Source organism: Cetorhinus maximus, chromosome 15 (assembly GCF_964194155.1).
Source record: "Cetorhinus maximus chromosome 15, sCetMax3.hap1.1, whole genome shotgun sequence".
Classification (NCBI taxonomy): domain Eukaryota; kingdom Metazoa; phylum Chordata; class Chondrichthyes; order Lamniformes; family Cetorhinidae; genus Cetorhinus; species Cetorhinus maximus.
The window spans coordinates 97,000,317-97,023,653 of record NC_135893.1 but is presented as its reverse complement, the minus strand read 5'-3'; the positions used below and the strand labels follow the sequence as shown (position 1 = coordinate 97,023,653).

General features: G+C 42.7%; 1 protein-coding gene across 2 annotated transcripts in view; it reads left to right on the top strand.

The window, feature by feature from the left end:
* Positions 1 to 23,337, top strand: part of grin2aa (glutamate receptor, ionotropic, N-methyl D-aspartate 2A, a) — a 388,199-nt gene that overhangs the window by 346,570 nt on the left and 18,292 nt on the right. For both annotated transcript variants that reach the window (XM_078559026.1, XM_078559025.1), the window contains exon 13: positions 18,154 to 18,392. In XM_078559026.1, the coding sequence (XP_078415152.1) occupies positions 18,154 to 18,392 (239 nt within the window). The remainder of the gene's footprint in view (positions 1 to 18,153; positions 18,393 to 23,337) is intronic.

Genomic DNA, 23,337 nt, shown 5'->3' with positions numbered 1-23,337 from the left:
GGAAACAGAGGGCAGAATCTTCCGCTTGGCGGAAGTGCGGGGGTGGGCCCCACACGCCGACACGTAAAATGACGTGCGGTGACGTCAGGCCTGCGTTCCAACATCACTGTGCGTTATTCCGATCTTTCGTTCGGCGGGCACGCACCGGAGTCGGCTGCGCGCCCACCGAACTGCCAAAGGCCTGTTAAGACTATTAATAAAACAATTAAGACTGCCAGTCCAACCTTAAGGTTGGCGGGGGGGGGCAGGCGAAGAGCCCAGGCGGCCTTTGCATTTTTCATGAAACCTCATCCACGGGCGGGATGAGGTTTCATGAAGGGTTTATTAAATTAATAAATATCTTTTAGACATTTCATAAACATGTCCCAGCTCGTGTGATGCATGAGGGGACATGTGTAAATTATTTTCAACTTTCTTTATTTTGAAGTTTCAAATTGAACTTAATCTCCCTGAGGCATGGAGCTGCCTCAGGGAGATTTATGCAATCTTTCGCGCGCATACGTGAAAGAGTGCAGGCCCTGACTCTCCCCCCTCCCCCTGCCCGCACAGGAGCACTGAGCGCTACCGGGCACGTGTCACGCTGGGCGGGCCTTAATTGGGCCTCCCACATAAAATGGCGGTACGCAGCCAATCGCAGGCAGTGATTGGCTCCACGCCCGCTCCCGACTGGCCCGCCTGACGGAGAGAAAATTCTCTCCAGAGCTACCATTTCAAATCCAAATGACTTTTCTTTGGAGCTATTTTTTTACTCATTTTTCCTTATCCAGCTTCCCCTTATATCAGGAAATCACGGCCAAAGCCTGAAAAGATTGCACACACATGCATATTTACGAACATATGAATTAGAAGCAGGAGTAGCCATTCAGCTCTTTGAGCCTGCTCTGCCATTCAGTAAGGTCATGGCTGATCTGATTGTGGCCTCAACGCCACTTTCCCACCTATCCCCAATAGACTTTTGACTCCCTTGTTAGTCAAGAATCTATCCAGCTCTGCTTTAAAAATATTCAATGGCCCTGCCACTACCACGCTCTGGAGAAGAGAGTTATACAGACGCATGACACTCTGAGAAAAAAAATTCTCCTCCTCTCCGTCTTAAATGGGAGACTCCTTATTTTTAAACTACAAGGGAAACATCCTTTCAGCACCCACTCTGTCAAGCCCCCTCTGGATCTTATATGTTTTAACAAGATCATCTCTCATTCTTCTAAACTCCAATGGATACAGGCCTAACCTGTCCAACCTTTCCTCCTAAGATCACCCCCTCACCCCAGGAATCAGTCAAGTGAACCTTATCTGAACTGCTTCTAATGCAATTATGTCATTTCTTAAATAAGGAGACCAAAACTCTACACAGTACTCTAAATGTTGACTCACCAATGCCCTGTACAACAGTAGCAAAACATCCCTACTTCTATATTCCATTCCCCTTGCAATAAATAACAACATCCCATTTGCCTTCCTAATGACTAGCTGTACCTGCATACTAACTCCTTTGATTAATGTACCAGGATACCCAGATCCCTCTGTACCTCAGAGTTCTGCCATCTTGCTCCAGTTAGATAATATGCTACTTTCTTTTTTTATTCTGGACAAGTTCACATTTTCCCATATTATACTCCATCTGCCAATTTTTTTTGCCCACTCACTTAACCTATCTATATCCCTTTGCAGGCCCCTCATGTCCTCTTCACAACTTACTACCTATCTTTGTGTCATCGGCAAATTTAGCAACTGTACATTTAGTCCCTTCATCCAAATCATTGATACAGGTTGTAAATAGTTGAGGGCCTAGCATTGATCCATGTGGCATTCCACTCATTACATCTTTCTAACCTGAAAATGACCTGTTTATGCCTAATCTCTGTTTCCTGTTAGTTAATCAATCTTCTATCCACGTTAATAGGTTACTATGTAATCCCCTACACCATGATCTCTTATTTTGTGTAGTATTTTGTGCAGCACAGTTAGCTGGAATGTATTTTTATACATGATCAGTGTACTTTGCATCACAGGTGGACTTGACATAGGCCAACTGGATTGATTGGATTTGCAGAACAATTACTCAAATTCAGGAAGAGTGTGCAACAGTTTGGACAGCTGCTACTTCTTCCTACACCTGATAAAACTGGCTTGCTGTTTTCTATTTTTGTGTTTGGAACCCTCTATGGAACCTCTGGAACCCTTGGCATCATTCAAATGACAGAAAGCATGGATGTGATGCATGTTGTCTGCCATGGCCTCCTTTACAAACTATGGTTTTGTATGTATTGATCTTAATACCAAGCATTAGTTCTAATTACATTAACAGTGAAAATACAGCTCAAGTAGTGAGACTGGGGTGGAGAATTAAAATAACAAGTGACTGGAAGTTCAAGATCAAGCTTGCGAACTGAACAGAGATGTTTCACAAAGCAATTACCCAACTTGCATTTGATCTCTCCAATGTGGAGGGGACTGCATTGTCAGCAATGAATACAGTATGGTAAATTGGAAGAAGTACAGTTAAAACATTGTTTTACCTGGAAGGAATGTTAAGGGCCTTGGATGCGAGTAAAGGAAAAGGTACAGGAAAGGCATTGCATCTTGGGCGCTTGCATGGAAAGGTGATTGAGGAGTGAGCAAGGTGTCACGAAGGGAATGGTCCGTTCAGAATGTCAAAAAGAGAGAGGAGAGTTATGGCATTACAGAGTAGGTGATAGAAATGGTGGAGGTTGATCCATTGAATATACATCCTGCTGGGTCAGAAGGTGAGGACAAGGATAATCCTATTTTGGTTCTGGGATGGAGGGGAAGGGGCGAAAGCAGAAGTGCAGAAAATGGGATGGACACGGTTGAAGGTACTGTCAGCTATGGTAGAGGAGAACCCTTGGTTGAAGAAATAGGAACACATATCCGAAGCAAAGATATGGAAGGTGGCATCTTCAGTATTGATGCAACAAAAGGAGAAACCAGGAGAATGGAATTGCGTCCTTACAGGAAGAGGGGTTAAAGGAAGTGTGCTCAAGGTAGATGTGGGAGTTAATGGGTTTTTAGTAAATAATGATTAACAACTTATCCCCAGAAATAGAGAGAGAGAATTTGAGAAGGGAAGGAAAGAGTCAGGGATGGACCTTGTGAAGGCTCTATCTCATATATTAGCCATTAAATAATTCAGGTTCTTGAACGTTCACTGTTAGCAATCTTTCGATTTCAGCCGTTCCATTATAGTGACAGGGGCCAGAATTTTACGTTGATCAGGCGGGTGCGCTTCCGACCTGAACGCACGTGAAATTGCGCGAAATGTCGTCGGGCGAACGCCCTGACATCACCACGCACTCGTACATATCTTGCTCACTTTTACGGTTAACAAAAGGGCCAATTGGCCAGGCGGGTTTTACACTTTTGCTCAAACCCCAATCCAGGGCGGGATGAAATCTCCGTGGAGAAGTAAAATATAAACAGATATCTGGGGACTGGTTTTTTATGAGGTATGCTTTCAGGTGCTTGATTGTGCTGCATGGACATATTTTGCAGCGTTTTTGTTGTTTCGTTTATCCTGTGGAGGTCTGCAGCTTCCTGAGGCAGCTGTCTGCCTTCAGGGAGCTCAGTGGAAGTGCTCACCAGCACCCGTGGTGACGTCGGTGCCCACCCTCTTCCTATCCCCGCTGGCAAAGCTGAGCTTTTCTCCGGGCGCGTTTTGTGCTGGCTGGCCGTTAATTGGCCAGCCAGCGTGAAATCACGTTCGGGGGCCGATCGCAGCCAGGGGCCCATTTCCCGTCCACTGCCAGGCCCGCCAATTGCACACACCTGACGAGCGAAAAATTCAGTCCAGAGTTTCGTTGTGCACCATTAAATTCTGAAATTTCTATATAGAAGTAAAGAAATTTCTACTTGCTTTTTTTAAAACAGGCAGTCATTATCCTGAATATAGATATTTTTAAAATTAATTTTTTTCCCCTTGTGTAAAATCTGGTATTCCTAGGTTAACTCTGATTTCCTAAAGCAGTGCAATTCATGCTGTGGATATCAGCATGACTACCATTGATGACTGAGAGGGTGAGCATGGGGCTGAGTATAAGATTATATAGGACAAAAAGATTGGAGTACCAAGAAAAAATAAGAAAGTAATGTAATGGCAGGTGCAAAATATCACATCAAATAACTTTTCTGCAACCGGAATACGTAGAAGCTAGTGAGAATAGCCAAGGAAGAAGTGGGAATCTTAGATGAAATGAACATAGAGTCATAACGGCACAGCAGGAGGCTATTCGACCCATCAAGTTCATACCACCCTCTGTCTAACAATCCAGTCAGTCCCATTCTCCCAGTTCCATGTAGATGAAGAAAGGCTATTAAATGACAATGATTTGTAGGATACTTTTGCTCAGATCGATATATATTCCATTAGCATCAGACTAATATTGGCCTGGATATGAACAGGGGCAGGTTACATAGGCCAGGGTGGGTTTGGAGGGGTTGGGAAGCAGGGATGGAATGGAGCTTTGAATAGTAAACCTGGAAGTCATTTTCTAATTTCATAGTGTGCATCTTTTGTCCTTAACAGGTTCCCTACCCAAAAGTCTGCCTGATTGACAGGCTTGGCATCTAGTGGAGCATCATCCAATCCCCGACACTGGAGGTTCAATCTCGCCCCAGGGGGTGTTTCAGTTTCTGCCTCCATAGAGTGGAGGTCTGATCACCAATTCCGGGGGTCCAATCCTTGATCCAAGGGGTCATGATAAGGTGTCTGATGGAGGGGGGGGGATGCAGTTTGGAGGCTGTGGGTAAGCATTCCTGGCCTGCAAGCAATATTGTGAAAGCACTTATCTTCTCCCCAGAGCTGGGAAACTCAGCCAACCACTTTAAAACTTGCAAAGCAGGCTAATATAGAGGCTGCCATCCTCATTAAAATATTGGCCAGAATTTTACATTCGGCATGCGGGTGCACGCCTGACACGCTGGAATGTAAAATGACACGCGATGACGTTGGGCGTGTGTCCCGATGTCATCGTGAACTCGCGTGATATTTCATTCGGTGGGCACGTGCCAGAGTCAGCTGCGCGCCCACCAATAATTGAAAGGCCTATTAAGGCAATTAAGGACCTAATTAAGCTGAATTTTACGCTGCCCGCCCAACCTTATGGTTGGCAGGCAGGCGAAAAAGCCAAGCAGCCTTTACATTTTTTAGGAAACCTCACCCACGAGCGGGATGAGGTTTCCTAAAGCTATTACAAATTAAATAAAAATTTTCTTTTAAAATTAAAAACATGTCCCATCTTACGTGACACATTCACACGAGGGGACGTGTTTCATTGAATTTTTATTAAATGCGTGAACTGCGCGCTAGGCCCGGCTCTCCCTCCTCTCCCGTCAGCACGGGCAGTGCTCAGCGCTGCCGCTCATGATCCACGCAGGCCAAGCCTTGATTGGCCTGCCGGTGTGAAATCGCGGTGCGGAGCCGATTGCAGGCGGCGGTCGGCTTCCCAACTGCCCCCGCCCGCTCCTGCCGAGACTGCCCGATGACTGGAAAATCCTTGCCATTGAAATTGCCAGCCCACCTCCTGGGAGCAGGTTGGTTGGCCTCCCCATGTCCCTCTTGTAAAATCAGAAGTAGGCGCATTGGAGATGGGTTGAGTCAGTGTTCACATTTTAAAAATTTTCATCCCTCTATTGGCTTCCAACTCACCTGTTTTTGTGTGCTCAATTGCACCCATTGTGTTTGCTTTGGGATTTTGCCATTAATGAGGCAGAGCAGGAGAACTTCTGCTGTGGTTCTCTACATGTACTCATGAAAATGAAGGGAATGTGGTGTGGTTTTTCTGTGGTTTTTGAGACTCTTCCACTGAAACTATGATATACAAACAACTGTGGAAAATCACCCCCACCACCACTGCACTCCCCACCCCCACCCCACCAAGTTTATTGGTTTTTGGCCCCATCATCCTACCAATCAATTTCCAGGATGGATATGTTATGGGCAGGAGGGGGGTTAATTTAAACAGCACTAATTTCTCCTCCCACTACTCATCTGTAAACAGAAAGGTGTTTTTGATTTGCTTTCCCAACCCCACAGTTTTGATGTGATCCAATTTCTATTAATAGCCTCACAGCAAACTTGAAATAGGATGAACTCAAAGGGTTAGTTTATTTGTACACTCTCAAAATGGCGGAGGAGGGTCGCAATATTGCCTCCTGTGCATTCATACAGTAAAAGAGGGATAGAGAAAAGAAAGATTTACAGGACAAAGACCACAGAGAAAAGAATATTGTTTCATATGGGTTCCAGAGTCCCGAATCAAAGTCTATTGAGGTATTCCTTCACTGAGGTCAGTGGATTGAAAAGCAATGCTGGTTAATTCATTTTTCCGATGGTGTTGATTTTACACAATGAGGTAGGCATGTAGAGATGAATCAGTCTTGTAGGCGATGGTGTAGAAGTCATAGCTGTAACAGTGTAAATTGGGGCCAGCTGACCAAATCTGGGCCAGAGCTCTTTTTTTGTGAGGCTGCTTGTAGCATGGTAAAATAAAATGGCAAATGAGCTAGCAATTTCACAAGGCATTATTACTGGTTTCACAAACTAGAGGTCCATGTCACATGACTCCCACCTCTTCCCATTGTCTTTGACAAGGGATGTGTACCTCTCATCTGGGTCCCCGAGATTGTTAAATATCCCAACCATTAAGAATTGAAAGGAAGGTTGGAGGGGCCCTTTGTCCTAGCAGTCGAGTAGACTCCAGTTGGACTGGTTAATGAAGTGCAGATGGTCTTTGTAAAGCTCTCTTTCAATTTGGTCTGAGGAGCCCACAGGGAACCAATAGTGTCTCTTCAGGGATAATGAGATGCAAGTTTCTTCAATACCAGGTAGCTCCTTTTGTTCGAGGGTCACAGACAGACATAGATTCAGCCATTTTAAAATGTCTTTGTCCAGTTTTTAATACTTTAAAAATAGCCATGAGGATATCTATATATATATTATAAAAAATCTACAGGGTGAGGTCTTAGTCCCCTCACAGATAAAATTGTAGAGCACTAAAGAGCGAGAAGATTTCTGAGACCATAACACCTTAAGACGGTAGGAGCAGAAGTAGGCCATTCAGCCCATCGAGTCTACCCTGCCATTCAATGTGATCATGGCTGATCTGATAATCCTCAACTCCAATTTCCTGCCTTTTCCCCATAACCCGTGATTCCCTTACTGATTAAAAATCTGTCTATCTCAGCCTTGAATATACTTAATGACCCAGCCTCTACAGCCCTCTGCGGTAAAGAATTTCACAGATTCACTATCCTCCTCATCTCTGTCTTAAATGGGCTGCTCAGACAAAGTTCAAAGAGAGCTTTACAAAGGCCATCTGAGATTATGCCCTCTGGTCCTAGACTCTCCCACAAGGGGAAACAACCTCTCAGCATTGACCCTGTCAAGCCCCCAAGAATCTTATATGTTTCAATAAGGTCTCCTCTCTTTCTTCTAAACTCCAATGAGTACAGGCCCAACCTATTCAACTTCTCCTCAAAAGAAAATCCCTCCATATCCGGGATCAATCTAGTGAACCTTTTCTGGACTGCCTCCAATGCCAGTATATATCTTTCTTTAGATAAGGGGACCAAAATTGTTCAAAGTATTCTAGGTGTGATCTAACTAGTGCCTTGTATAGTTTTAGCAAGACTTCCCTATTTTTATATTCCATTCCCTTTGCAATAAAGGCCAACATTCCATTTGCCTTGAATATTACCTGCTGAACTTGTATGTTAGCTTTTCTGGGACTCATGCACGAGGACTCCCAAATCCCTCTGTGCTTCAGCGTTCTGCAGTCTTTTTCCATTTAAATAATATTCAGCTCCACTATTCTTCCTGCCAAAATGCATAACCTCACATTTTCCCACATTATATTCCATCTGCCAAGTTTTTGACCACTCACTTAACCTGTCTATACCTCTCTGTAGACTCTTTGTGTCATCCTCACCACTTGCCTTCCCGCCTATTTTTGTGTCATCCGCAAACTTGGCGATAGTACAATCACTTCCCTCATCTAAGTCATTAATATTTATTGTAAACAATTGTGGCCCCAGCACTGATCCCTGTGACACTCCACTAATTACAGGTTGCCATCCTGAAAATGCCCCCCTTATCCCAACTCTTTGTCTTCTATTAGTTAGCCAATCCTCTATCCATGCTAATATACTACCCCCAACACCATGGACTCTTATCCTATTAAGCAGCCTTAAGTGTGGTATCTTATCGAATGCCTTTTGGAAATCCAAATATATTACATCTACTGGTTGCCCTTTATCTATCCTGCTTGTTACCTCCTCAAAGAATTCTAATAAGTTTGTCAGGCATGATTTCCCCTTCATGAAGCTGACTCTGCTTGATTAGATTATGCATTTCTAAATGCTCTGCCATTACAGACTCTAACATTTTCCCAATGACGGATGTTAAGCTAACTAGCATATAGTTATCTGTTTTTTGTCTCCCTCCCGTTTTGAATAAGGGCGTTACCTTGGCAATTTTCCAATCTTCTGGGACTTGTCCAGAATCTAAGAATTCTTGGAAGATTACTACCAGTGCATCCGCTATCTGTGCAGTTACTTCCTTTAATATCCTAGGGTGCAACCCATCAGGTCCAGGGGACTTATCAGCCTTTAGCCCCTTTAGTTTCCCGAGTATTCTTTGTCTAGTGATAGTTATTGTATTTATTTCTCCCCCCACCCCCCCACTTTTGCCCCTTGATTATTTAGTATTTTGGAATGCTATTAGTGTCTTCTACCGTGAAGACTGATGCAAAGTATTTATTCAACTCTTCTGCCATTTCGTGTTTCCCACTTATTATTTCCCCAGCCTCGTTCTCTAAGGGGCCTATGTTCACTTTGGCCTCTCTCTTCCTTTTTATATATTTAAAGAAGCTCTTACTGTCCATTTTTATATTACTCACTAGTTTACCCTCAAAGTTTATTTTCTCCCTACTTATTTTTTGGTCATCTTTTGTTGGTTTTTTAAAAACTTTCCCAATCCTCTGGCTTACCACTAATCTTTGCCACATTGTATGTTTTTTCTTTCAATTTGATACTATCCTTAACTTCCTTGGTTAACCATGGTTGGATTATCCCCTTCCTGGAATCCTGCTTCCTCAACTTCTTTGTTATGAGTCATGAACTATTTTCTTAAACTTCTGCCATTATCCACCAACCATCTTTTCTGCTAAACTCCTTTCCCAGTCCACTCCAGCCAACTCTGCTCTCATTCCTTGTAATTACCCTTATTTAAGTTTAGCACAGTTGTTTTCGACCCAAGTTTCTCACTCTCAAACTGAATGCTAAATTCAACCATGATATGGTCACTGTTTCCTAGGGGATTTTTTACTCAGATCATTTATTAAACCTGCCTAATAGCACATTATGAGATCAAAAATAGCCTGACCCCTGGTTGGATCCACAACATATTGTTCTAGGAAACGTATACACAATGAATTCTTGCTCATGGCTACGTCTGCCAATTTGATTTTCCCAAACTACATGAAGATTAAAGTCATCCATGATTAATGTACTGCCTTTTTTACATGCCCTCATTATATCCTGATTTATTCTTTTCCTACAGCATAGCTACTGTTAGCGGGCCTATAGACTACTCTCACCAGTATCTTCTTCCCCTTGTTATTTCTTACCACCACCCACATGGATTCTACACCTTCCAATCCAAGATCATTTCTTGTTATCGTACTTATTTCAACTTGTACTAACAAAGCTACCCCACCACCTTTGTCTTCCTGGCTGTCCTTTCAAAAAATCTTATATCCCTGAATATTTAGTTCCCAGCTTTGATCTCCTTGTAACTATGTCTCCATAATGGCTATAAGGTCATACCCATTAACCTTATTTTGTTCTGATTACTATGTGCATTTAAGTAAAGAGCCATTAATTTTGCCTTTTTACCATTTTTGCCCCTTTGACCCTATTTGCTGCTCTTTTTTTACGTTTGTATACTCTATTCCTTCCTGTCACACAGAATCAGAATCACAGAATCACACAGTGCAGAAGAGGCCCTTCGGCCCATCGAGTCTGCACCGACACCTGATCTACCAACTTAATCCCATTTACCAGCACTTGGCCCATAGCCTTGAATGTTATGACATGCCAAGTGCTCATCCAGGTACTTTTTAAAGGAGGTGAGGCAACCTGCCTCCACCACCCTCCCAGGCAGTGCATTCCAGACTGTCACCACCCTCTGGGTAAAAAAGCTTTTTCTCACATCCCCCCTAAACCTCCTGCCCCTCACCTTGAATTTATGTCCCCTCGTGACTGACCCTTCAACTAAGGGGAACAGCTGCTCCCTATCCACTCTGTCCATGCCCCTCATAATCTTGTACACCTCGATCAGGTCGTCCCTCAGTCTTCTCTGCTCCAACGAAAACAACCCAAGTCTATCCAACCTCTCTTCATAACTTAAATGTTTAACCCAGGCAACATCCTGGTGAATCTGCTCTGCACCCCCTCCAGTGCAATCATATCCTTCCTATAATGTGGCGACCAGAACTGCACACAGTACTGCAGCTGTGGCCTCACCAAGGTTCTATACACTCCAACATGACCTCCCTACTTTTGTAATCTATGCCTCGATTGATAAAGGCAAGTGTCCCATATGCCTTTTTCACCACCTCACTAACATACTCCTCCGTCTTCAGAGATCATTGGACACACACGCCAAGGTCCCTTTGTTCCTCAGAAATTCCTAGTGTCATGCCGTTCATTGAATACTTCCTTGTCAAATTACTCCTTCCAAAGTGTATCACCTCACACTTTTCAGGGTTAAATTCCACCTGCCACTTATCTGCCCATTTGACCATCCCGTCTATCTTCCTGTAGCCCAAGAGACTCAACCTCACTGTTAACTACCCGGTCAATCTTTGTGTCATCCGCAAACTTACTAATCCTACCCCCACATAGTCATCTATATTGTTTATATAAATGACGAATAATAGGGGACCCAGCACAGATCCCAATGGTACACCACTGGCCACTGGCTTCCAGTCACTAAAGCATCCTTCTGTCATCACCCTCTGTCTCCTACAACTAAGCCAATTTTGAATCCAACTCATCAAGTTACCCTGAATCCCATGTGCATTTGCCTTCTTTATAAGTCTCCCATGTGGGACCTTGTCAAAGGCTTTGCTGAATCCATATAAACTACATCAACTGCACTACCTTCATCTACACACCTGGTGACCTCCTCAAAAAATTCAATCACACTCTGGGTATCATTACCTAAATAGCTGCCCTGCAATGCTGCTGTATCCTTTTGCTTTGTAAGCATATGCATCCCCGCTCTAGAACCCTTTCCTCTTCTATTTAGTTTAAAGCCCTCTCAACAGCTCTAATTATTCGATTTGCCAGGACACTGGTCCCAGCATGGTTCAAGTGAAGCCCAACCCACTGGAACAGCTCCCTTCTACCCCAGGTGCCCGTGCCCCATGAACTGAAACCTATTCCTCCCACACCAATCTTTGAGCTACGCATTTAATTCCTTAACTTTATTTACCCTATGCCAGTTTGCTCGTGACTCAGGTAGTAATCCCAAGATTATTATCTTAGAGGTTCTACTTTTTAATCTAGCTCTTAACTGTTCAAATTCTTTCAGCAGAACCTCCTTTCTATTTGTATCAATGTCATTGGTACCAATGAGCACTGTGGCAACTGGATCCCTCCCCTCCCACTCCAATTTCCTCTCCAGCCCTGAGGAGATGTCCTTAACCCTGGCACCAGGCAGGCAACACAGCCTTCGGGACTCACGATCACGGCTACAAAGAACAGTATCTACCCTCCTAATTATACTGTCCCCTACTGCTATAACGTTCCTATTCCCCCCCCAGCCAACAGTTGAAGTGGCAGATGGAATACAATGTGAGGAAATGTGAGGTCATGCAGGTTTGGTAGGAAGAATAGAGGCATAGACTGTTTTCTAAATGGGGAGAGAATTCAGAAGTCTGGAGTGCAAAGGGACTTGGGAGTCCTAGTCCAGGATTCTCTTAAGGTTAACTTGCAGGTTGAGCCGATAGTCAGGAAGGCAAATGCAATGTTGGCATTTATTTCGAGAGGACTAGAATATAAAAGCAGGGATATGCTGCTGAGGCTTTATAAGGCTCTGGTCAGACCACATTTAGAATATTGTGAGCAATTTTGGGCCCGTATCTCAGGAAGGATGTGCTGGCCCTGGAGAGGGTCCGGAGGAGGTTCATGGGAATGATCCCAGGAATGAAAGGCTTAACATATGAGGAATGTTTGAGGACTCTGGGTCTATACTTGATGGAGTTTAGAAGGATGAGGGGGGATCTGATTGAAACTTACAGAATACTGACAGGCCTGGATAGAGTGGACATGGGGAAGATGTTTCCATTAGTAGGAGAGACTAGAAACTGAGGGCACAGCCTCAGAGTAAAGGGAAGACCTTTTAGAACAGAGATGAGGAGAAACTTCTTTAGCCAGAGAGTGGTGAATCTATGGAATTCATTGCCACAGAAGGCTATGGAGGCCAGGTCATTGAGTGTATTTAAGACCGAGATAGATAGGTTCTTGATTGGTAAGGGGATCAAAGGTTACGGGGAGAAGGCGGGAGAATGGAGTTGAGAAACTTATCAGCCATGATTGAATGGCAGAGCAGACTCAATGGGCCGAATGGCCTAATTTCTGCTCCTATGTCTTATGGTTTTATGGTCTTATGGCTCCCTGTACCACGGTGCTGTGGTCAGTTTGCTCATTCTCCCTGCAGTCCCCGCTCTCGTGCACACAGCTTGCAAGAACCTCGTAAGTGTCGGACAGTTGCAGGGGCCGAGGCTCCTCGAACGCTATCCCCTGGGTCCCCATACCTGCTTCACCTGCAGTCACACCCTCCTGTCCCTGATCACAGACCAAATTTGAATGACCTAATCTGAGGAGTGTGACTGCCTCCTGGAGCAAAGTGTCCAGGTAACTTTCCCCCTCCCTGATGTGGCTCAATATCTGTAGCTCAGACTCCAGCTCCTCAACTCAGATCCGAAGTTCCTCAAGCTGCAAACACTTACTATAGATGTGTTCGCCCTGGATCACCTTGGTGTCCAGAAGACCCACGTGCTGCAGCAGCAACACATCACCCGTCTTGCCATCGCTATCATATTTTATTTAATTAATTACTCTAGTATCCTTGATCTTTACACTTGAAGAAGCCCCACTCTTTACACTTTATTTTTTTCTACACCAGTATCGATCCTATACTTAACAAGCTATTTTTAAGAAAAAGAGAAAAAAGACTAGAGACCTAAACACAAACTGAAGAGCTTACTTTTACTTTAACTTTAAAGTCTAGAAATACTCACCAATCCGACTCACCAATTAGCTGCTCTCTGCACTCTTTAATGGTCTCTTGTCTCTCTCTCCACGCTCTTTAACGGTCTCTCATTTCTCCCTCTCCACGCTCTTTAATGGTCTCTCGCCTTTCTCTCTGTGCTCTTTAATCATCTCTCATCTCTGCCTCTCCGCTCTCTTTAATGGTCTCTCATCTCTCTCTCCATGCTCTTTAATGGTCTGAGATACTGACAGGTGTTTTAAAAGAGGCAGTAAAGATTCAGAAGTCTTTGGCAGAACAGAAATAGGAAAATATAGTTCCCATATATGGGAAGCATGAAAGAGGCATATCTGACTAATTAGCTTAACTTCAATAATAAGATGACTAATGGAATCAATAATCAGGTATAAAATGGGGAAGTATTTGTGTGAAAGTAACCTATTAAGTGACAGCCAGTGTGGCTTAGAAGGATAAATAATTCCAGGCCAATCTTGTATACCTTTCTCGTTTAGGAGATGATGACCCCATCATTTCATACAGCCAGTTGTGGTGTATTTATGTCAGTAAGTTATGACACCCACCAATGCTCTGTAGAGCTGAATTCACCAGATTGTACAAGGTCAGTTCATTTAGCTGTCCATTAGCACATCTCCAGCACAAATCCTGTGCAAAAGCAGGTGTACTGTGCTCGGGCTGCTTGGAAGTGAGAGTCAGCTTTAAATAGACAAATTTGACTGAAGACCGCAGGACTAGGCTGGGAAAACAGCAGGTATGTAAGAAAGTGCTTGGCTGAGTGAGTTCACCGTCAAATAGTTGTGTTGGAATACTCCTGTGTGATTTTGGTCCATTTTTCAAGACTGCCCCATTGGAGGATCTAGAATCAACAGCCACAGAGGGGAGAAAGGCAAATAGCTACAAAAGGAAAGCTTCCAATTTCAATTAGATTAATCTTCAAGGAAGATTAATGATATGAATAATGTGAATCCAAGATATTAAATCAGAAGGTATATCATCTGGAAAGCTCCCTTCTAAATTGTTGCAATACCTATTGAGTGTCTTTTCCAGCTTTCTGGAGATAATTTCAATGAGCAGAAAGGTGTCTGAATGTCTACACATTCCTGTCTACACATTCTTTAGTTCCTGCCATTCGAATGGAGCATTGCCACAATGTCCTGGGATGATTACACTGAGTGTTTTAATGGAGACTGACTTACCACTACTGTACTTTGAAAGTACCTTTGCTGTGCACTGAAACTGCTCAACTAAAACACATCATTCCAGAACATCGGAGGGATCATGTTAAATATCAGCTATTGCCATCATAAAGTTAAATCTGATTGCCCAAAGTCTAGACACATACTGGCACTAATAGTGAAACTGGTGTACACAGGTAATCAGATTAATGACCAGACAATTATATATAATCAACCTTTCAAAGTATTGCAAGACTATCAGGGAGTCAGATATGTAAAGAACACCCTATAATTCACTCCAGGATAACAGAAATTGGTATGTATGGTACTCATGATTGGATATAATACTGACTCACTGAGCATAAAGCATTGGATAGGTTTCCTTAGAAATAAAAACCAAATTAATAACCATTGCACATTTCTTAACTGACTATTGTATTGATAGCCTATAGCTGGAATTAAATCAAGTGAACATTGTGGTATCCTATATGACAACTGAACTGTGTCACAATACATCTCAAGTCTACTAGACAAATTCAGAATATGAAAACATAATGAGATTTGTAAAAACCACTCCACTGAAGGTCAGACTCTGATTAAGAGTGTGCAATAAGCATAGATTTTATGTGCCATTCCTTTGTACGGCCCTAATTTCCAATAAGAGATTTTTCTCCTTCTTCTGAATTTTTTTTCTTCAATTCCAATTCAAAGACAGAGACATTAATGAAGCAAGATTTGCCTGAGTGAGATGTGTAACTACGAATAATGTAAATGATTACCCTATAGCTTTTAGATAGTTCCTGTGCTTTGGAAGCATTTCCACTTAAAAGACATGTTTTAATTGACTCTTGTTAAGGGTATAATATCTCTTAATTTACTTCTCCTGTCTTGACTCATGGGGTAGTTATGTTGGGGGGTGGAGTGTGGGGTGCTGGTGGGTAATTCTGACTTTTTGCGATCATGCGGATACCCATGTTACATAGCTCACAATTTTTTTGATTTCCATTGACTTCAATAGTGACGAGACCTCAGTGACACCGTTGTGGAATCAGTTGTTTGTGTTAATGGCATGTTAATTATATTGGTAAGATACGCAGGAGAAAGGCATTGCTAATTAAGTATTTAGAGCAATTATAAAGAAAGACTGCTGGGACACTGGGTGGGTAAGTATTAAGCAGATATATGTATTGTTGCATTCTCTGAGTAAACATATTATCAAGAAAATTATTAGTGTCTAGTTTCATACTTCACCAACTGGCTTGGGATGGATATAACAGCTTGGACATATGCAAGAGTAGGTAGGAGAGACTCTTGTCTATCTTGTATTCCTTCCCCCTGTGGAGAATCTGGCCTCTACTTGGTGGCTGCCCACAGGGGCACAACTGAGCTCATAAACTTAGCACGTAGGAGATCGCAGTTGTAAACCTGCATAAACTGAGGGTCCAACATCATTCTTTGTTCGCAGCATCATTTGAATCCTTGCTGCTAAGAATAATGATTGAAATGAAGAGATTTTCCTAGTCAAATTTAATTCTGCTTTCTCTTAGCAGGAAATACATATAGTTAAATGGGTAATGTTTCTAAATCTTCTCTGCCAGATGGTAAATCAAACTCCGAGAATATATCACTACACATCTTTGGTTTCTGTAGGAATTGCCATTTCTTAAGGAGTCAGCAGTGATGAATGTTAAGATACACTAAGGTTAATGTTGTCTTTCAATTACTTACAGATCTTCATGCAGATAATCAATTTTTTGAACGAATTAGTCTTTTATGTTTCCTGACTGGTCTTGGAAAGCTACTGCACACATGATTGGCCTTTTCCATTTCACATTTCCCAATATTATTTGTGGTTTCATTATAGTATGGGGTGGGATTTTGAGTTCTGGTGCGCTGACACGGTAGGCCAGGGAGCGGCTGGGAAATGGGCCACCACCTGCGATTGGCCCCTGGCCACGATTTTATGCTGGCTTGGCCAATTAATGGCCAGCCAGTGTGAAAGGGGCGCTGAAATGCTCAGCACTGCTGGGATGGGGGCAGGAGGATGGCGAGCGCTGAAGTCAGCGGGGGACCGCTCACAGAAAGCTCCTGAATGCAAAGAGCTGCCTCAGGGAGCTGAAGAACTCAAAAGCCATAAATAAAGATTTTCAAATGCTGAAAAAAATGTCCATGCATCAGGATCAGTCACCCGAACATATGGCTGATGTAAATTCTGTCCAAACATTTTTATCTTTTTCTTGATTAATATCAGAAACCTCATTCCGCCCTTGGATGAGGTTTCCTCAAAAAGGCAAAGGCTGCCTGACTAATTCACCTGCCCGCCAACCATAATGTTGGATGGGCAACAAAAAATCAACATTGATTACTATGTTAATGGCCTTAATAGGCCCCTTAATTGTCGGCGGGCCCGCTGCCGACTTTCATGCTCGCCCGCCAACTGAAATATTGCGTGAGTACATGATGACATCAGGACGCTTGCCCGACGTCATCATGTGCTTTTTCATGTTCGAGTGGGTCGTGCACACGCCGAGCGAAAAATTCTGCCCATGAACATTTTTAAAAGGCACCTTTGATGAGTTTAGAATGGTTTTAAAGCTCTCAATAAATCCAGCTTGTCACAACCCTGAAGCATTTAAAAGAAATCTCAAGTTGCGATCAATAGATTTTTGTTGGCTAAGGGTATCGAGGCATATGAAGCAAAATGGAACTGAGAATCTACATTCTGTTTAATATACTAGCTAACTGATTGGATAAGTTGACAGCTGGTTTAAACATGGAGCAAATGAGTTTTCTGTCAGCTAAATCTACACAAAAGGTTTTGGATCATATGTTGCACCCATATCAAAAGCATATACTGTAATTCAGTGAATTATCGCTAGTAACTATTTTACCAGTATAACAAGTACCACAAATCTCACATCCCTTTGTGTACTTGTAATGATACCGTGCAAGCATTAGTGGCATCATTTGGTGCCAATTCCTATAATCTCTATATTTTTGTTAATTTAACTGTGTTCTATTTACCTCATATAAGTTTTTGGCCTTGAAATGATGCTGTCCAAATATCACTGAATAAACATTCAACATATTCCAATGAATCCCTCTCTGTTATTTTAATGCATGTTAACCCATTTAGTTTAGAGAGGTTTAAATGGCTGAACAAAGGAATTTTACACAAATACATTGTGTCAAAAGCTAATATTTGCCAGCATAAATCCATAGCATGTTAATATTTTTCTACCAAATTGGTATGTTCAATATCATCTTTGTGCAGGTGTAAGTTTGCCATTGTAAAATAGAGAACAGATGCTTTGTAATGAAGTGCTGGTGAATAGGTTAACAAAAATAGCTTTCTGTGGCCTGATATTCCATACCCATATTTATAATCTCACGGTGCACCCACTTCAGCCCCTGTGCTCCTGGCTCCTATCCCGAGTTAAATTTGGGACTAGAAATTTCATTTTTCCACATGCTTTAATCAATTCTGTGTTCTCTCTACTAATCTAGGGTCAGAATCTGTGGTAATTGTGTTTCTTCTCTTAAATCTAAAAAAGTATATGAGGAGCTGTAGCAAAGTCAGTGGGAGGAGAAGGTAACTGGTGTTTACACCATTTTGTGAATAACTATACATTTCTGAATCTGGACAAATCTGTGGTTCATGTGCAGGTGAAATGGAAGAGCTGGAGAGTTTGTGGCTGACTGGAATCTGTCACAATGAGAAGAATGAGGTGATGAGCAGCCAGTTGGATGTTGACAACATGGCAGGTGTGTTTTACATGCTGGCTGCCGCTATGGCCCTAAGCCTGATCACCTTCGTGTGGGAACATTGGTTTTACTGGAGCCTGAGGCACTGCTTCATGGGAACCTGTACTGGGAAACCAGGACTACTCTTCTCAATTAGCAGGGTAAGTAAAGAAAAAATGTAGCCTGACTACATATTTTTGCTACATGAGTTAATTAAGCATCTTTCTTCTTACCTTTATGTGCATTTAAATCCTAATTTTATGAAATACGATACTTTAAAAAGTATCCAGTTTTAGGCTTCATTTCAAATATTACTGTTAAATTACACTCAGTGCTGAGGCAGTCTGCTGACAGACTAAAAGTAAAGTAATTTGCAAAATTGCACTATTAAAAAGAATAGCAGTTCTTCCACCACTTGATCTCTCACTGCTTTTCCTGTTCATTGCAGCTGAAAGTTAAATGTCCACCCATATATTTCACCATATGACTATTGGCAGGATAATTTGAGAACCTGATACCACTTTAGCAATTTACCTACCTAGAACCACACAGCACCGAAGGAGACAATTTGACAATTTGTGCCTGTGCCTTGTCTCTGAAAGAGCAATGCAATTAGTCTTACTCCCTCGCGCTTTCCCCTGCAAATAACTCCTTTTTAAGTAAAAATCCAGTTTCCTTTTGAAAGTGTCTATTGAATCAGTTTCCACCATCCTTTAAGGCAGTGCCCTCCAGATCATAACAAATCCACTGTGTAAAAAATACGCAGAAAGAGAGTGAGCACATAGAAAGTGTCATTGATTGCGCAATTCATTCTCACCATACTCCTATATATAGTATATATGTATTATTTATATAAAGAGCTAGCTACTCAAATCCTATTTTTGTTCTCTTTCTTAATACCTTTTATTATTTAACTATCACTTAATTATTGTGGTTGACTGAGCTTCTATACCTATGTATGATAATACATGTCACATACAACGCTTTTGTCCTAAAAATATTATTTTTAACCAGCTCTCCCTCCCCCACCCCACCTTTGCAATCCTGGTACTAATTCTAAACTGATTCTCCCTTGTCACGGATACACAAACCAATAGAAATATTGGCCTAAAATTTATTCTTTTGCTATAGCTCAGATCTGAACACCTATTAGCTGATTTTGGTAGACCCCTAGGTCAGCTCTTTGGTATCAGGTACAATTCTGGCTCTAAGTCTAGGGAACATGGAAATGAGAAGCAAGTTGTGGACCTGAAATTTAGTGACGTGGGGACAGTTAAAGAGAGTGTCAACATAGGGTGATGAAAAATCTGAAAAACCATCGGAAATTCTCAAAAGATATCTCGCCCCATTCACACACATTACCATGACTAAAAGAGTCAGCATGTTAAAAATATACAGACAAAATTAAAGGGGAAAAATCCAAGGTGCATACATGAGTCTGAAGTCCCAATGACAGAGCAGCACAGCATTTGAGCCCCTGATTAAACTCTGTTGAATGGAAGTGCTGTGTGAAGTTGTTGCAAGTGTAATTAACCTCTGTGGCAAAAAATAAATAATTTACAACAATTAGCACAAAGATTTATATGAATATAAGTGTCAGAAGAAAATAAAAACAAATGGCTGAAATCTACTTACCATAATATTACTGTGTCCTTTCCATATTTTATAATGACTTCCTCCAGTAAACCCGGATGTCCATTCCATGGTATAATATATGCCTGCAAATAGCGTACAGAACTGACATTTCCCCAGTTTAATTTTTAAATGAAGTGACTTCCCATATTCAAAGCAGATAGTTACTTTATCATTGGTCCTGCCTCAGTAAGCTAGATCAAGACTCAAAATGCTTAGAGGCTACCATTAATATTCTTCTCCTGGTGTCACATCAAAGTTTATTACGGAAAATGAAAGCACATGATGTGGGGGTAACATATTAGCATGGATAGAAGATTGGCTGGCTGGCAGAAAGCAGAGAGTATGCATAAATGGGTCTTTTTCAGATTGGCAGGGTGTGATGAGTAGAGTCCCACAGGGGTCTGTGCTGGGGCCTCAACTTTTTACAATTTACATCAATGACTTAGGTGAGTGGAGTGAAAGCATGGTAACTAAATTTGCAGATGACACAAAGATAGGTATGAAAGAATGTTGTGAAGAGGACATGATGAGGTTGCAGATGGATATAGATAGGTTGAGTGAGTAGGCAAAGATCTAGCAAATAGAGTTTAATGTGGGAAAATGTGAAGTTGTTCACTTTGGCAGGAAGAACAAAAAGAAGGGTATTACTTAAATGGAGAACGGTTGCATAATTCTGAGGTGCAGAGGGATCTAGGTGTTCTAGAACATTAGTCACAAAATGTTCGTATGCAGGTACAGCAAGTAATTAAGAAGGCTAATGACGCGCTATCTTTTATTACAAGAGGAGTTGAACATAAAAGTGAGGATGTTATGCTTCAGTTATACAGGGCATTGGTGAGACCGCACTTCGAATAGCGTGTGCAGTTTTGGTCTCCTTATTGAAGGAAGGACGTAAATGCGTTGAAGGCAGTTCAAAGGAGGTTTACTAGATTGACCTGGAATGAGTGGGTTGTCTTATGAGGAAAGTTTGGACAGGCTGGACTTGTTTCCATTGGAGTTTAGAAGAGTGAGGGGCGACTTGATTGAAGTATTCAAGATCCTGAGTGGCCTTGATAAGGTGGATGTGGAAAGAACGTTTCCTCTTGTGGATGAGTCCAGAACTAGGGGGCACTGTTTCAAAATTAGGGGTCACCCTTTTAGGGCAGAGATGAGGAGAATTTTCTTCTCTCAGAGGGCTGTGCAACTTTGGAATTCTCTGCCTCAGAAGGCGGTGAAGGCAGGGCCATTGAATATTTTTAAGGCAGAGGTAGATAGATTCTTGTTAAGCAAGGGAATAAAAGGTTATTGGAGGTAGATGGGAATGTGGAATTCAAAACAGAAGCTGATCAGCCATGATCTTATTGAATGGCGGACCAGGCTCGAGGGGCCGAATGGTCGACTCCTGTTCCTATTTTTTATGTTCTTATGTTCTCTCTATCCAATTCACAAGACATCACTCACAGCTATGTTAGACGGGCTGGATGGACCTATCGTTATTTTCGTACATTTATATGTACAGTGTTGAGAATGAACTCAGATTTGTCATTATTTACTGTATGTTGCATAATCTTGATATAACGCTCTTATTCACCTTCTGGGCAGTAAGACATACTGGTGGAGATAAAGGAGGAGAAGGAAAAGTAGCACAGAGAGGGAGAACAAAAAAGCAACATTGACCACAAGTGTCCTTAGCTGCCAGAGCCCTTAGAGCGCAGCTCATCCAAGAGCTGTTCGCATTAACCATCCCTCCTGTTCCCAGTATGCCAACTGTTTCGCAATCCCTTTCATCACTGTCATTACTATTACCATCCGATTGCTTCCCTTCAGTGCAGCCTTCTGGGCTTCCTTCAATACACATATTAACGCCCACACCAAGTATAGAATAAAACATCCAATATCTCAATTCCATTTGTGTATGATATTTGGCAGGAGTACATAGGAATGTCCCTTCTGTAACCCTTTAGTGCTTGCCTTGTGTGCTTATTTACCTTTCCTAGTGTGCCACTGAGGTGCTTCCCCAGTGACTACAGTTTGGGAAGTGGAAGACTGAGCTATTGAGAACCTTTCAGATGGCTGTGGTGGGTGACTCTGAGCTTTGAGGGCTTAGCTGCAGACTGCAGCATCTCAACCTGAACTGGGTGGTCTGGTCCAGTTCGTTGTTTGGCACTAACAAGGGCACTGGTGGAGCTTGCTGGTAGGGAAGCAGGTATGGTGGATACCTGGAATGCCAGCAGGTTCCTCTCTCAGGGAGCCAAGGTCACTCTCCTAGGACATAGCACTCTACAACTCTGCACAAGAGTAATGTGATGCTCCATTGTGTTGTGTTCATGGAGCTGACCGCTCGCTCCATGTTAGATAGAATGGTCTCCGTGATTTAACACTGGTTAGAGTCGGACTCCTCCATGACCAGAATACTGCCGTCGGCGTGTGGGGGCAGGCCTGACATGGCAACGTGCAAAGTGACGCGAGATAATGTTGGGCGTGCGTCCCGAAGTCATTGCACGTCATTTAGATCTTTCGTTCAGCGGGCACACGCCACAGGCGGCTGCACGCCTGCTGAACTGTCAAAGGCCTATTAAGGCCATTAGGAAATTAATTAAGCTAATTAACAGCGCAGCTCATCCAACCTTAAGGTCAGCGGGCAGGCGAAGAGACCAAGCTGCCTTCATGTTTTTCAGGAAACCTCATCCATGGGCGGGATGAAGTTTCCTGAAAGTTTTATTAAATAAATAAAAACATTTCCCGAAATATAAAAACATGTCCCATGATAACTTTTTAAATGCTTTATTTAATCATTTTAATATCAACTTTATCCCCCTGAGGCAGCTCCATGCGCAAAAGAGCACAAACCCCGACTTTCCCTCCTCCCCCACCGCCCGCACAGGTAGCGCTGAGCACTACTGGCTCTGCGTCATGCTGAGCGGACCTTAATTCGCCCGCCCTAATAAATGGCGGCGCGCAGCCAATCACGGGCGGCGATTGGCTCTGCACCCGCCCCCACCCGCTCCCACCCAGCCCGCCCGATGTAGGTAAGTTTCTGGCCCATGTTCTGGGCTTTAATGCAGCAGCTTGCCGGCAGGCTGCACAGTGCACCTAACATTTTCTGGTGTGTGCCTATCTGCCTTCTTTAGCAGTCTGTTCTCTTAATCTCAACCTCTGGCAAGCTGGCACTTGTGGGGTGCTATCCCTATGTCCTAGCTCCTGTGAACACCCATCCTTTAGCCTACCTTCCTAAAGTGCACGTGGTGCCCCAAATTTGTGTTTGCTAGGATTAGATCAAGTGAAGGTGCATCTGCAGAAAGGCTGGTCTTCTGTTCTTGAAAGGGCGCAGAGGTCACCACATTCCTGGCACCAGAAATAAAATGAGGATTAGGTTTCAGTGTGAAGGAAGAATCTAAACAGAAGTGGCAGGTCAAGGCTTCTGCAGTCTGTCATGCAGAGTGTGTAGGAAGAGATAAGGGTAAGAAGGGAAAATGATGATCAAGTGGGAAG